This window comes from Microcaecilia unicolor, chromosome 3, assembly GCF_901765095.1.
Source record: "Microcaecilia unicolor chromosome 3, aMicUni1.1, whole genome shotgun sequence".
NCBI classification, from domain to species: Eukaryota; Metazoa; Chordata; class Amphibia; order Gymnophiona; family Siphonopidae; genus Microcaecilia; species Microcaecilia unicolor.
Window position 1 is genome coordinate 85066328 of NC_044033.1, and position 15212 is coordinate 85081539.

A 15212-nucleotide genomic window follows, 5' to 3' on the forward strand; every position below is an offset into this window, starting at 1 on the left:
AAAAAAGAAGGGTGCCAGAAGCGAGAATTTGGGTCACTTTTTCTGGACCCTTTTTTTTCACGAACAAGTCCCCAAAAAGTGCCCCAACTGCCCAGATGACCGCCCGAGGGAATCGGGGATGACCTCCCCTGACTCCCCCAGTGGTCACTAACCCCCTCCCACCAAAAAAAATAACTTTAAAAACTTTTTTTGCCAGCCTCAAATATCATACCCAGCTCCATCACAGCAGTATGCAGGTCCCTGGAGCAGTTGTTAGTGGGTGCAGTGGACTTCACGCAGGTGGACCCAGGCCCATCCCCCCTACCTGTTACACTTGTGCTGGTAAATGGGAGCCCTCCAAACCATCCCCAAAACCCACTGTACCCACATCTAGGTGCCCCCCTTCAGCCATACGTGCTATGGTAATGGTGTAGAGTTCTCGGGAGTGGGTTTTGGGGGGGATTTGTGGGGCTCAGCACCCAAGGTAAGGGAGCTATGGACTTGGGAGTTATTTTAATTTTTTTTAATTGTTACAAGTGCCCCCTAGGGTGCCCGGTTGGTGTCCTGGCATGTGAGGGGGACCAGTGCACTACGAATCCTGGCCCCTCCTATGACCAAATGCCTTGGATTTGTTTGTTTTTGAGCTGGGCACCTTCGGTTTCCATTATCGCTGAAAACCAATACCGCCCAGCTCAAATCCACCCAAATCCGATGCATTTGCCCGGCACCAACCGTATTATCGAAAGAAAAGATGGACGCCTATCTTTTTTGAAAATACGGTCTGTCCTGCCCCTTTGCGTATCTGTCCTCGGAGATAGGCACCCATGGAGATGGGCGTTCGTGTTCGATTATGCCCCTCCATATCTTTCTTGAGATGCGGCGACCAGAATTTAACACAATACTCAAGGTGTGGTCGCACCATGGAGCGATACAACGGCATTATAACATCCTCACACCTGTTTTCCATACCTTTCCTAATAATACCCAACATTCTATTCACTTTCCTAGCCGCAGCAGTTTCTTTTAGAAAATTGTCCATACCTTTTTTTTAACCTGCTAAGCTAACTGCTTTTACCACATTCTCTGGCAACAAATTCCAGAGTTTAATGACATGTTGAGGGAAAAAATATTTTCTTCACCATTGCTTTTGTAAAATAATGCCTACAGCCTCCATGTGCAGACATGGACATCTCTGTCCTCTCATATACATCTTTCTAAAACGTAACTGCTATTCTTTCCAATAGTACCAGAACTATAGAACACACCATGGTGCTAACCTGTAGCAGATTTAAAACAAACTCTAAAATGTATTTTCTAAGTAAGCACATAATCTTTGGAGTTTGCTGCCAGAGAATGTGGTCAAAGCTAATAATTAAAGTAAGTTTAAAAGATCTGGATACATTTCTAGAGGATGGGTCCATTTAACTATTATTTAGCCAAATAGCCTTGAGTCTCCACCTCCCATTTCTACAAGTGGGAGGACATGAAATAGGCTCTCTTATTTGGGATGAAATAAGTGCTTCCAAGAAATCTAGACTGGCCACTGATGGAGACAGGATGTTGGTCCTGATGACACGGCTTGGCATGTCTAATATTCTAAACTGAAGGGAGGTGAAGGAGAGAGCATGTTGGCACACAGACAGCCTCCTTCACATTGTATATGTTTATCATGTTTATTAACATATACAAAGTATTAATGTTATACCAGGAACTACCCACAACTCTTGCCTTTGTTTACACACATATAAAGAATCTCACTTTCACTCTTGTGTTCAAACACAGCTTTCCCATGTTGCACACATGCATGCTAACGCATTTTAGAAATTTGTGCTCAATGTAAAGAATTCCTTTGAAAATTTTGTATACTCCAATGTTGTTCAAGTCACTAGAGTAAGACAAGCAGTTTCCATCATATCATCACATAATAAGGGAGGACTTGAAATCTGAGAGGGCTGAATGCTGCTTGGAAATCTGAGAGGACTGAACAGTGCTTGGCCACCTATCAGCCAGAGTCTGAAGGTCCTGTTTAAAAATATACTGAACACCATCAAGGATTCTTCACAGAGTGGCATCTATACACAAAATTAATCCATTTGGCTTAGGTATCTTTTATTTTATTTTTTTGCTTAGTTTGTGGGGGGAAGAGGGTAGTGAAGGGGTAGAGAGGTCAAACTGGTAGATGCCATTTGGAGATAATACCACAAGTGAGAAGCAGCTGTCATTTTGAAAGTTGATTTTATCACTACAGTGTTACTGTAAATATAATTCCATCTCCTCTGAATCATCTGTTAACAGAAAGTTGCCAGCCATCAGAAATGTCCAGACTATTAGCTTCCACTGACAGTGTAGGTTTGTACTTGTGGTTGTATTGGAAAGATACATGCATTTTGTCCAGTAAATCTTTTGTCACACAACCCCTTAATTATACATAACTACTTTTGTTCATTCCATTCCAAAAGTACTTTGCTATGTATAGTTGTCTGGGGAGAAAAAAAAACAGAATGATGAGGTCAGGGTTTCTTTTTAGCATTAAATAAAATATTTTATCTTGCTATATTGTATTCTACTTTGTGGTTATTCTTATTGCATCAGATTTTGTATTATCATTGCCTCACAATCTGCAAATAGATAAATTGTTTGTTTTTTAATTTCCTGGTTCTATACCTTTTCCTCATAACTGAGCTGCATTAAAATTCACCAAGGCTACTCTTTGAAAGGCTGATTGTACATTCACAGGCTGTATCACCTCAAACATGTATGCACAGAACTTTTCCTTTTTTTTTCTGTTGGATGTACTGAGTTAATGTCCTGGGAAGTATGTATTAAATGTCCTTCTCTAAATAGATAAGTGCAAGACTCCACAAATAAAACAGGCTACTTGCTAGCCAAAGCCCTATTAGCCTAATAAGATTAAAATCCTGTTTTGCACTTGGCATCTGTCAAGATTAAAGAGAGGCACACAAGCTGCCTTAATCCACTATACTGAAACCTTCCATAACTTTCAAGCAGCAAGAAAATAATACCAGCACAGTGGTTCATATTCAGAAAAACCCAGAGACATAAAAGAATGCCTTTGAGCTTTAATGGTAGGAGGAAGAGGAAAGTCTTGCCAAAACCTTATCTGAAAAATGGCTTACTGCCCAGCTGGGTGTTCTAAGTTCTAGAGTTTTCATTTGGAAATATTAGAAGAAGCAAACCGGTATGGGTTGTGCACCTTCCCAGAGCAGTATCATTCATGCAATTACAAAAAATGCATCGCGACCACTAAAAACGCATAAAAATCTCCTGCTTCCTCAGCAAGAAAATGAAGGTTCCCCTGTTCCTTTGCCAGTTAAAAGCTTGAACAGCTATGATACTGAGGGGGACTTCAACCAAGAAGCTGCTTTATGTAAGCAAGGTTTGCAAGAAAATAATCAGAAAACTTTTGGGCAAGATAAAAATGTTCCCATAATAACTAAGCGTTTTCTTCTAAGAAATTCCTCTTTGCCTGACATCCCCAAGGAGAAAAAAATTGAGAAACCAACTACTAAAGCAGAAATGGTGGTGTCCAAATTAATAAATTATCAGAAATACAATGCTGGGGACATACAGCTGCAAAAGCAAAGCTCAGCTGAATCTGAGCTGCTTTTATCCCAAGACGAGAGGAGTGAAAGCAACCAAAAGAAAGGACGAAGATCAAAGAAATTGGGAAAACAGGGAGAGCATACCAGGCTCAGAGAAAAAAGGCGACTTAAGTGTAATATAACAAAAAAGGTGGATTTTCCAGATCTCCTTGTAAGAGCACACCAGAGTGCATACGCTTTTCTGAACCCTAATCTTTCCAAATATGAAGCTATTGTGAGTGTAGCAAATGAGGCAACAGAGACTCAGCTAATATTGCAGCAGATGGTCAGCTTTCTAGTACTTCGCTTTGCTGAAATGAACCACCTTTTGCAAGAAATTGCAGATGAAGGAGAGAATCTCCTGAAGAAGGTTGGGAAGAATCTTGCCTGGCCACATAAAGAAGGGGATCCAAAGGAGCAGCCAGATCTCTTGCAACAGTTACTGCAGTACACAATCAATAAAATGCAAGTAATAAATGATACAGTAGCTTTGTTAACCTCTAACACACTGCAGGAAACATGCAGTTACCTAGAATCTGCTGCTAATAATCTACAGGAAAAACTGAAATCAAAACAGCAGCTTGACGATCGTCTCCTTAGGATAATGAAATTGCTTGAAGGTTACACAGTGGCACACCATCAGTCCAACCCCCATGATTTGGCTCTTTACTCAGAAGACAGTGGAATTGGTGTTGATAATGAATCTTTCAAACCATATTCTTTCTCTGAAAGACCAAAACATTTTAAGGAAGTGTGTTACCTAGCTAACAGTAGTGATGAAATACCAACTTACCCGGCTGCAACACATACAAATAATTCATCTATGCCTGCATGTTTTAGCCTGGTAAGCAGTCTTTCTCTCAATTCCTTGGATTCTCTTCCTACTCTTAATGGTGACAGTTCCAAAGACTCTCAGTCAACAGATTCCACTGAAGATAATGATTGCTGTGATGAAGATGGTGAAAATGAACGTTTATCAGAAATGTTGAAGATGACTTTGCCTAGAAGGCCTATGACATCTCCTGCAAAAACTAGTGAACACAGGCTTTCTTCCAAAAGGTTAGAGAATCCTAAAAATGAAGAAATGACCCAGAAAATTAAGCATTCCATCAGTGAAAAAATCAAATTTGTTCCTGTCAAATTGGGCAATAATACGTGGCCAGAAGAGGAACAGAGAAAAAGAACTTTGACAAGGTCAAGTTCAGCAAGTGGATGCATTAAAAGTACAGCTAGACAAAAAAGATCAAGGTCATTAGAGTCTCTGAAAAGCCAAGCTGAAGACCCAACCCTCTTAGAACTTCAAAGAACCCAAAAAGAAATTACTAAAAGATTAGAAAAACTGAACCTAATTAACAGAAACAAGGATATGGATGGTAAGGAAGAAAGCCTTCGATGTAGACTTCCAGCCACCCTGCAAGAAATTGATCATAGTGCTCCAAGTTTTTCCACCAATAAACTAAAAGCTTCACTGAATAAAAATATTTTGCCTAATCAAGATAAGGTAACTTTAAGTAAGTGTGAGCACAATATCTTATATCAACCAGATGAAAGAGAGCGTAGAAAGTCTTTAACATCAATTACACCTACTCCAGAAGTTGACTGCAGAGAAGAAAATGAGACACTAGTGACAAGCACTTTGGAAAATGGCTGCCTTTCTCCTCAATATTCAGTTAAAAAACTTATTGAAGCTTTCAGTTCCACAGAAGTAATGGTAAAGCAAACAGATGTTAGGTCCTTAGGACCTCTCAAATGTGTCAGAAAATGTGGAGTACCAGTTTTGCTTTCAACCATTCTTGTTTGCAAACAGCTAGAACCTTTGAATCACAAGCCTGTTGTCTCACCGGCATGGAACACAAACCATTCACAAACGTGTACAAGCCAGTGCATGTTTTCAACTGCCTTTCAGCCAGTAAGGACTACCGAGATTTCCAGGAATGAAAGCAATGAAGAAACAGCAGACAACTTGGAGAGCCTGCCACCACCTCCTCTTGAAATTCTGATGGACAATTCATTCCAGTTATCTGCAGAAGCTAAAAGTCAAGAAGACTCTGTGATTAGCATTGATACTAAGTCAGAAACTGTCAATCTGTGTGCCCAAATACAGCCTGTTACACCAAGGAAAATGTCAGTTTCTCAAAAGATGAAAGTCTCATTGAAAGCTATCGATCTGCTACCAAGTAAAAATGTTACCAGTACCAATATAACTCTTAATAAAATTCTTAGAAATTCCAGTCAGGACTCTCACTTAAGAAAACACTCATTAGAGCTGCATCATGCTAACATGCATGTCAGTGAACAAGAAAATGCTGCAGCAATGCAGAGGAATCTTGAAATGGAGCAGGCTGCACATTTGTACAAGCAATCACATAAAAAAATCCCACTCCCACATCCTGGGGATGCTCCAAAGACACATAGTAGTGGGGAAAGTAAAGAATTGTGTGCAAAAACAGCATTAATGCAACATCAAATGCAGAGTTCTCCATCTTCACTCAGGAAAAGTGTTAAACTTCCATTAGGAGCCAGAAAAGGTTCCACAACTAGAATGCCTTCATCCACTCTTACTGAGAACATGCTTACAAGGTCACTTGCAAATCAAAATCATGCTATACAAGCTCCTACTCCTGTGCAGCCAAGACCTTCATCAATTCAAAGGCAAGTTAGTCCTCCAGTTAGCCCAAAGATCCAAAGCCCTCCAGCACGAAGGAAATTATCTAGTCCACCAGCTCAACAAAAGATGCCTAGTTCTCTATTGGCAAGACGACAACAAAGTCCACCTACTCAACATAAGTTGCCAAGTCCACCAACAAATCACAGAATATCAAGCCCACCTCCACCTTCTGCTTCCTGTTCATCACCTATATCTACATCTTTATCATCTGCAATACAACATAATAGTGTGCATTCTAGTAATGAATTCTACTCTTCCTCAAAATTTGTCAGTAATGCACAGTCAATATTTTGTCCAGCACTAACATCTTTATTTGAGGCCAAACAACCTTCTCCAACTAGCATTTCCAATACAGAGGCTGGTAATCAAAGTCAGAGTCCAGCATCCTCATGGAGAAATAATTCTTCACTTAAGCAGTGTGGAGACCAGCAGAGAAGGATGGCCTTGAGTGCTGCCAATCCCCAGCCTTTTGTGAGGAGGTGCTATTCTGATCGAAGGCCTGGGGTTAAACTTCAGCTTCCAGCCTCTGTTTCTGCTTTAGCTAACAGCGAACCTGTAGTTCAATCTGTGACGTAAGTAATTTCAAATTCACAGTACTACATTTTCTGCTTTGTTTTTAAATAGGTACCATACAACTAGCGTAGCATCACTTGCATAATTGTAAAGTCACTTTAGTTATAAACAAGCTTGAAAAATTACACATTTATAGTTATTCACTTATTAGGTTGAATTATCTGATATTTACACACAAAGCATAATATCATCTAGATATTTTCCCATGAATTATGAACAGCATCTTGGGCAACCTCCTTTTCTGTTGCTCGGCCCAAGTGTAAAATTTTGAACCAAGTGATTCAGAGTATGATGCTAGGATCCGGACAGCAGACGAGGACATGGCTGAGGATGCCACGTCATCATCATCCGCCTCCGAGCCAGCATGGTGAAGGTAGGGATATTGAAGGAAAGGGAATGGCCTAGTGGTTAGGGTGTTGGACTTTGGTCCTGAGCAACTGAGTTCAATTCCCACTTCAGGCACAGGCAGTTCCTTGTAACTCTGGGCAAGTCACTTAACCCTCCATTGCCCCATGTAAGCCACACTGAGCCTGCCATGAGTGGGAAAGCTTGAGGTACAAATGTAACTAAAAAAAAAGTAGGTAGAGAGGATGACTCTTAGGATTGTATGGGGAGAACTACAGTGGTGGAATCTTTGAGGAAAAGGGGATAAAATTATTTGAATAGTAATATTTGATGATTCCAAGTCATCAGGGATATGTTGGCTATATATATTTATTCTGGCAAGTATTTTATTTATTGTTAGAAACAGGATGCTGGGCTAGATGGACCATTGGCCTGACCCAGTATGGCTATTCTTAGTTCTTAATCATTAGCTTTATTATGAAGTAGTGAGAATTCAGTTCATAATCACAATTTCTTATTTGTAGGTATTTCAGGATATGTTTAAGAAATTGTATGTATGATTTTATGGTTGCACATTTGCTTTCATTATTTGTTTATATGTATTTCATGTTTATTTTTTGTAATCTACTATTAGTTAATGTTTGGATTGGTGGACAAAGAAATATTTTTCAATAAGTATTTCTAGATGTTGTCCAATCAACCCAACGTGAAGAATGATAGTTATGGATGTAAAACAAATACTCAGGATGCGTATCTCTTTCGTTGAAATATCCTTACAAATGTAATATAACGTAAGGGGGTCTCTTGCTTATGCCTAGAGACTGTATGGGGGACCTCTCACATTGCTAATTTATAGGTTTGGGACCAGGGCGAGGACCAGTAAAGACCAAGGGGCCATAGGCAAGTATTCCATATTGCACTCTTCACTCAGTCAATTAGTTAGATCATTCCAGAGATGGTGTTCTGAACCAACTTGTTTACTTAAGTCTTTTGTTAGCAAATAACCGGGACAACAATAGCAAAGGTATTTTGGCAAAGACAGAAACAAGCAGTATTTACAAAGTCCACTTATTTCCCTTGTATCTTTTATTGTCTTTGAAAATATGTGAATATCGTCTCCTTAAGTCTCCTTAATAAAAGTCTAGCCAGAAGTTAAAGTATGTTTCAAAGAATGTTGTCACTTAGTCTTTGTTACTAGCCCTCAAATTCTATAAATTGCGCCCAAATTAAGCATGCAATCGACACAGTTATAGAATAGGGCCAGTTACACGCATAACATAATCAACTAATAGGCACTAAATTGGCAACCAATAATTTGTATTAACAAGCACTAATTGGCACTAACTTGTATGCAGGGGAGTAGCAAGGCAACAGATTTTGGGTGGGCCTAGGCAAGAATTGAGTGGGCACCAAGTTTTCTCCCTCCCCCCCCACCAAAAAATTTCAGTTAGTGGGAAAACGCTTCTTTCCACCTTGGCAGTCTGCAGCAGGCGTGCTGAAGACTGAGCATGCATAGGTGCCAGTATCGTGGAGAGTTGCGTTTTCGTTACCATCAGGAGGAAGTCTTCAGCTGGCAGAGCTTGAGATCCCCACTAGCTACTGCTAAATGTGTGCTACTGTTGGGTGGGCCTGAGCCCTAAGTGGGTGAGCCCCGGCCCACCCAAGCCCACGTGTGGCTACGCCACTGGTATGTGTAAGAGACATGCCCCTATTCTATAAACAGTGCATCTAACTTCTCTCACAGGCAAATTCATAGGGGATGTTCATGTGGGAGAGGCATGGGCCTGTCAGGGGTGTTCCAGCTATTCTTATGTGCACTTTATAGAATATTGCATTTATATGGGAAGTGCAGTTTGGCATTAGACACACCCCTTTTCACTGTCTGCTGGCAAGTCTTCTCTTCTTCTGCCTGCTTGGGCCTTGCCTGGGCCCATATGAACTTCAAATGTGGTTCCATTTCATTTGCTGGAGGAGTAGTCATCTGGCATACTTCAGCTCATTGCTTGGATTGGTGGTTGTTAGCCCAGACTGAGCAAATGGTCACTGGAATGTGGGCGTCTTCACATGTATTCTATAACATATATGGCATGCAACTCTGCCATTATAGAATACTAACTTAGGGCCCAATATTTTGGCATCTAACTTTTAGCGACCTGTATAGAATTTACTCCTAGATGTACTGGGAGGCTCAGGGTTTCTGAGGCTCCAGTGCTGAGCTTTGGATGGCTTAGTCTTGGTGGGATGTTTGTAGATCCCCAAGAAACTTGTTGCTGTTAAGTACTTTTAGTTTCTTCTTCAGCCTGGAAACAACCAGCAATGGTCTTTGGTGTGGTATGTAATTTGCCTTTATTATCAAAAATGGCATGTAGCATTTTTGGGGGGCAGCCAAGGGTGTATCAATTTGGATAAAAGAGCACCAGCTTTATTACCGTGAGCATACAGCTTTTATTTGTAATGTGTGTGCTTTTTTAGCTCTTTCGTGCAATTTTGCATTTAATGCCGATTGCACTACTAACAAGTTGTCTTTATTGAATTGTGTGGGATGGTGAATATAGTTTCTACATTTCCGTGCCAAGTCCTTTTCCAAGGTCAAAATGGATTGATTCAATTATCTGCACCTACAAATAGCATAGGCAATATAATCTCTGAGAACTGCTTTTGCAGTTTGCCAAAAGAGGATCGGGTTGTCCCTATCAATAGCATTACTGCTACAAAAACAATCCAACCTGTCTAAAAGGTTTATCTTAAAAAGAACATCATGAAATAAATATTTTGTAAATATCCATGAGACATAAACTGGAATCCCTCAGCCCCTTGAACGTCCACCCAAACTAAGGAATGATCAAATTTTGCCGGATCCTCAATTTCACCCTTTAAACTCTGGCAAACCAATTTCTGGTAACAAAAATATAGTCCAATCAAGAAGCTGAATTATGAGCTCTGGGAAATCAGTGGGGAGGAGTGCCTGCCAAACATCAACTACATCCAAGGTGATAGAAAAATATGGAGGAGTGGTCTAGTGGTTAAAGCACTGGTCTTGTTATCCAGAGGTGGCTGGTTCAAATCCCACTGCTGATCCTTGTGATCTTGGGCAAGTAACTTAACCATCCATTGTCTCAGGTACAAACTTAGATTGTGAGCCCTCCTGGGATAGAGAACTATCCAGTGTACCTAAATGTAACTCACCTTGAGCTACTACTGAAAAAGGTGAGACCAAAATCTAAATAAATAAATTGGTGTTTTGCATGGTGAGATGCAATTTATCTATACTCGGATCTATGATTAAATTAAAATCACCAAAGATGAATAAAGACAAATTACCCATTGAACAACATTTTTGTATAATGTTAAGCAAACAAGCATGTCCGTGGGCAGGTGGACAAGAGACATTGGCTACTACTATGGTACCTCCCTGCCATTTTTATTTTACTATCACTTAATGCCCTGCAGGATCAATTAAGGCGATTTTCCTAAAAGAATAGCCACTCCTGCCTGATGCTGTCTAGAAAACGCCACCACTACTTCCTTGACCCAGTCGTGCCTTAATTTTGCATGTTCTGTCTCTGAGATCCAGGTTTCTTGAAGGCAAGCCAATTGGATTTTAGCCCATCTCAGAGCTCTTAAAAGTTTTTGGCGCTTGAGAGGGGAGCCAATGCCTGACACATTCCAGGATGCCACACACACACATCAGCCATCACATAACAGTTGGATAAAGATTGTATTCAGATCTAAGAAGATTAGAAAAGGGTTATCTGATGCCCAGCCCTCACCAGACAACCCAAAGTATATCTGCCACTTAAAAGCATAATTCACAATCAAATATCCCATCCCAAAGAACATCACTAAAACCCCATAACAGTGATAACAGCAATTAGCCAAACTTAACTGTAAACCCAGCCCACCTGCTCATCCCCACCCCCCACCCCGTACCAACCTATCCTCCACTAACCTAAATGTCTCCACAGCCATGGATTACTCTTGCTCAACTCCCCTACCCACACCCCAAATAAGTCTGATCACAATGAGCAAAACATTATCGAAATGTTAGTCAAGTGTCACTCAGCAGCCCTGGAGATCCCCAGCAGTGGAAAAATCAGGACAGTTATAAAGTAGTCAACCTGGGCCACCCTTGGAAGGCCCAGAAGTAGCATCCATAAGCAAGGAAGGAAGTTGCCGACTGGAGTCACAAACAAGTGAGGGGACCCCATTTTGTGCTGGATATTGTAACATGAATAACAAATTCTTCTCTACCAAAGACCTGCAGACTGTAGTAAAAGCACGCTGCTTAGCAGCCACACCCACTGAATAATCCTGAAAAATCAGGATTCAAGTTACTTGGTATCTCAGCTACTTTGAAAAACCCAATCTTTATGTACAGAATTCAGGAAGCAGGCAATGACCACACGTGGCCTATTGTCTCCTGATGTAATGCAGCTTAGTCTGTGTGCGGGCTCGATATGAAGTGACTCCAGAAGGTTTTCAGTTAAAAGTTCAATTTCTATCCATTTTTCCAGAAAGTTGACAAGTTCAGCATCCTTCAGTCTCTGGAAAACCTAGAAAATGAAGATTGTTTCTTCTACTACTACTACTACTATTTAGCATTTATATAGCTCTACAAAGCATACGCAGCGCTGCACAAACATAGAAGAAAGAAAGTCCATGCTCAAAGAGCTTACAGTCTAATAGACAAAAATAATAAAGTAAACAAATCAATTAATGTGTAGAGGAAAGAGGAGAGGAGGGTAGGTAGAAGCGAGAGGTACAAGTGGTTACAAGTCAAAAGCAATGTTGAAGAGGTGGGCTTTCAATCTAGATTTAAAGATGGTCAAGGATGGGGCAAGATGTAGGGACTCAGTCAAAAGCAATGTTGAAGAGGTGGGCTTGGATTCACAATTCACATTGAAAGAGCACAAACTTGAGAATAAGTTACTCATCATGGGCCTTGCCACTTGAGTCCTCCACTGTGCTTTACTGCATCTCATCATCTGTCATTCGGTTGCCAAAGTACATAAAGCTGCAAGTCATTCAGTAAGGACATCAAATTGTTCCTTTAAGGCACAGACCACTGTATCTGTAATTCACTGAACTAAGGCAGAATTGAAGATGCTTGGCTCTTCTGCGCTCTCTGCCATCTTTGTTCCCTTCACACTCACTGCCTTCTTTTCTGGATTTACTAGCCATCTCCACATATGATTTGCTTACAAATCTGTCTGTAGGGTAGCTGCACTAGTATAGGAGCAGACACTTGTACCACAGCCGAATATTACCTGATTTTGGGGTGGTTTCAGGGAGAGCTCCAAGAAAATGCTGCTGCTCCTGTCAGCATAACACGTGATCTGATGCCTTTTGTAATCCACAGGGTGCAGGGAAAGCTATAATCCACCCTGCTCTGTACTTCTCCCCAAAATCCCCTGTGCCTTGCAGTCTTCTCCCCAGGCAACACCCGGGGGTCAAATATGCCTCCTCTCCTTCCTCGGCTTTAGTCCTCCTCAAACACCCAGCTCCAACCTAGGCAGCCGACTGGTCCTGCTGGCCAGGCATCAATCTGTCCCTGGAACCCTCCCCAGCTGCTCTCCCCTAGCCTTTGTCCGTTGCCTGAGACAATAGTTCCGCAGTGGGGTGAGTCTCTCAGCGTCTGTATTCCCAACTGCATCAAACTTACAGACTGAGGCAGTCCCTTCTCCCAGTCTGCCTTTCTCTTCCCTCCCTCCCTTACGCCCCTGGAAGGGAAACGGAGTAACCATGCTTTTTCACCACCACCACCCCCCTTTCTCCCAGGTTCCCCCACCATGGTCCAGTCAAAGAACACACTTGCTTCTAAACAGCAATTTAAACAGTTCTCTGGTTCTCCCCTTGTTTTATTATTTTATTTGTTACATTTGTATCCCACATTTTCCCACCTATTTGCAGGGTCAATGTGGCTTACATAGTACCATAAAGGCGTTCGCCAAGTCCTGTAGAGAAACAAATACATGGTGATCTTGTGGTCGATTAAGGTTCAGGCACAATGGGGATCAAAGAGAGGAGAGGTTATATAGTGTCCATTACGAGCTTTGGTTTTGCTGTGTTGCAGAGTGTAGGCATTTATGTTGGGTCACACACTATGGCTTGTTCAGCTTCAATCCTTGCTCCCTCCCTTCCCCCTATCAGGCAATGAAATGTAAGGGTCCAACCCTTTCTCTGTCAACACTAACACCTGACAACCTCCTACTTGACCCAGGTTGAAACCTTCATTCATTAATTCACCTCTGATGTAGTCACCTTTTCCCTCCCTTCATTAGACCGGAGAACCAAGCTGCCATCAGCCCTCTTAGCTCTCTACCTTTTACTCAAGCCAGAGCAGAGATATCCATAGGCTCCTCTTCCACGATCTCTCCACTCTCTTCAGTCTCATCCTCCACCGGTTGCCAATCCATAGGCTCTTCTACAATCCTCTCCTCCAGCTGCCCCACATCCACCTGATTAATCCTTCTCAGAACCTCCTCCCTCCCCTTAGCATTCTGGGACTGGTAGTGTGGATAACTCTTCCTGGCTCTACTCTGTATCTCCCTCAAGGGCTACTGGGAATTGTAGTCCTTGGGTCTCCCTGTTTTCTCTGAGGAAGGTGACCAGCTGCTTTCTCTAACCTGTTTGATCCTTGAGGACCGGAATCTAAGGGCACTGCCCTCCCATGTGGGTTCAGGACACCCTAAAGGAGACCTTCTCCCTCCTGCCTTAGCTGTTTCCCACTCCATGCCCCCATACTCTTCACACTGTGCAGTTTTATAAACAGCTTTCTCTATTTGAAAAACTGGCTTTATGCTAAAAAAAATCTATAAAATTGCCCCCATCTGAGAGGAATGAACTCATAACTATTTAATTTCTTCAGTGCCTCCACTATTCAAATCCCCTTGGAAACACAGTTCTTCTCAGTGTCCATTTTCTGCTGCAGGTAACTGAGAAACAGGTGAGCAGTTTTTCCAGTAACCTAGGCTTAGCGCCCTCTGACTCTCTAGCATCTCTCCAGCTGTCTCTGTGTTTCAACTGCATGGAATAGTGGTACCCAAAATGCTAGAGGGCTCTTCACAGTTCAAATCACAAAACAATGAGAATGGCACCAGGCTATAAAGGAGTCGGAAGTCCTCCATGCAAGTTATCAACAAGTTATCGAGTTATCAAGAAGTGAGAATTTTGTTGATAACTAGGAATTGACTAGAGGTTATTGAATCATGGGTGGAGATTAGGAGGGTGTTAGGTGGCAATGCAAGTGGTAGAACGAATGGGAAAAGGTGAACAGGACACCTGCCCTTGGTGTCTTTAGTGGCCACAACAGAAGCAGCTGCAGCAACAATTAGCCACAAGTTGAGAGGCATGCTCACAGCCCTAGCCCCTCCTGCCAGACAGACTTCAGGTTGCTAAGGAAATCTCAGTGGTAGGAGGGGGTAAGGCCTGTAAGTATTCTCATCTTCTCGCAAATCCACACTTGATTTATGTCAGAGAAATTAGAGGTTCAAAAATCTCTCAGGCTCTGTGGCTAATAATTGGATAAAACAATAACAACATTTGACAACTTTCTCTCTGACTTAACTATGTGCAACCACACTGTGAAAAGCCTCCATACATTTTTCTAAACAGGCTAATATGCTTTGTTTAGAAGAACAAACATGTCTTAATTTAAATATCTTTTCTATTTTCAGTTCAGAAGGAGCGTCTCAGAAGGATGGTGAGGCACGCTATAGCCAACGTTTAGCTGAACTCAAAGGGTCCACCAGATCTGAATCTCACCCAGAGCTGTGCATCGTGGGACAGGGGCTCCAAAAGGAAGAATAGGGGAAGGTGACTAGTTATGTTGGGAAGATAGCTTGAGTATGCCTAGTTGTTTGTCTCATTTCCACAGTTTCTGATTTCATCTGCTCATGAGTCAGGCAACAGGACCAGACAAAATGATCTGCACCTATTTGTTTCTTATTAGACACATAAAGGTCACCAAACATATAATCAGCCTCTAAACTAAGGTGGATCTTTGATCTGGTGATGTTTAAATCTGTAATAACATGGGTGCCATA

The 15212-nt window shown here is 41.7% G+C and overlaps 1 protein-coding gene across 1 annotated transcript; it reads left to right on the forward strand.

Moving 5' to 3' along the window:
* The first annotated feature begins 3180 nt into the window (after positions 1-3180).
* PCARE (photoreceptor cilium actin regulator) lies at positions 3181-14976 on the forward strand. Its single transcript, XM_030194670.1, has 3 exons — positions 3181-5102; positions 5142-6821; positions 14844-14976. The coding sequence occupies exons 1-3, from the start codon at positions 3181-3183 to the stop codon at positions 14974-14976; spliced, it is 3735 nt and encodes a 1244-aa protein (XP_030050530.1).
* The last annotated feature ends 236 nt before the right edge of the window (positions 14977-15212 follow it).

Excerpts from the sequence above, each read along its gene's own strand:
- PCARE (XM_030194670.1), top strand. The coding sequence starts at position 3,181 with ATGGGTTGTGCACCTTCCCAGAGCAGTATCATTCATGCAATTACAAAA. Across the intron at positions 5,103-5,141 it reads GTAACTTTAAGTAAGTGTGA|AAAGTCTTTAACATCAATTA; the intron begins GCACAATATCTT and ends AAGAGAGCGTAG. Across the intron at positions 6,822-14,843 it reads CCTGTAGTTCAATCTGTGAC|TTCAGAAGGAGCGTCTCAGA; the intron begins GTAAGTAATTTC and ends TTCTATTTTCAG.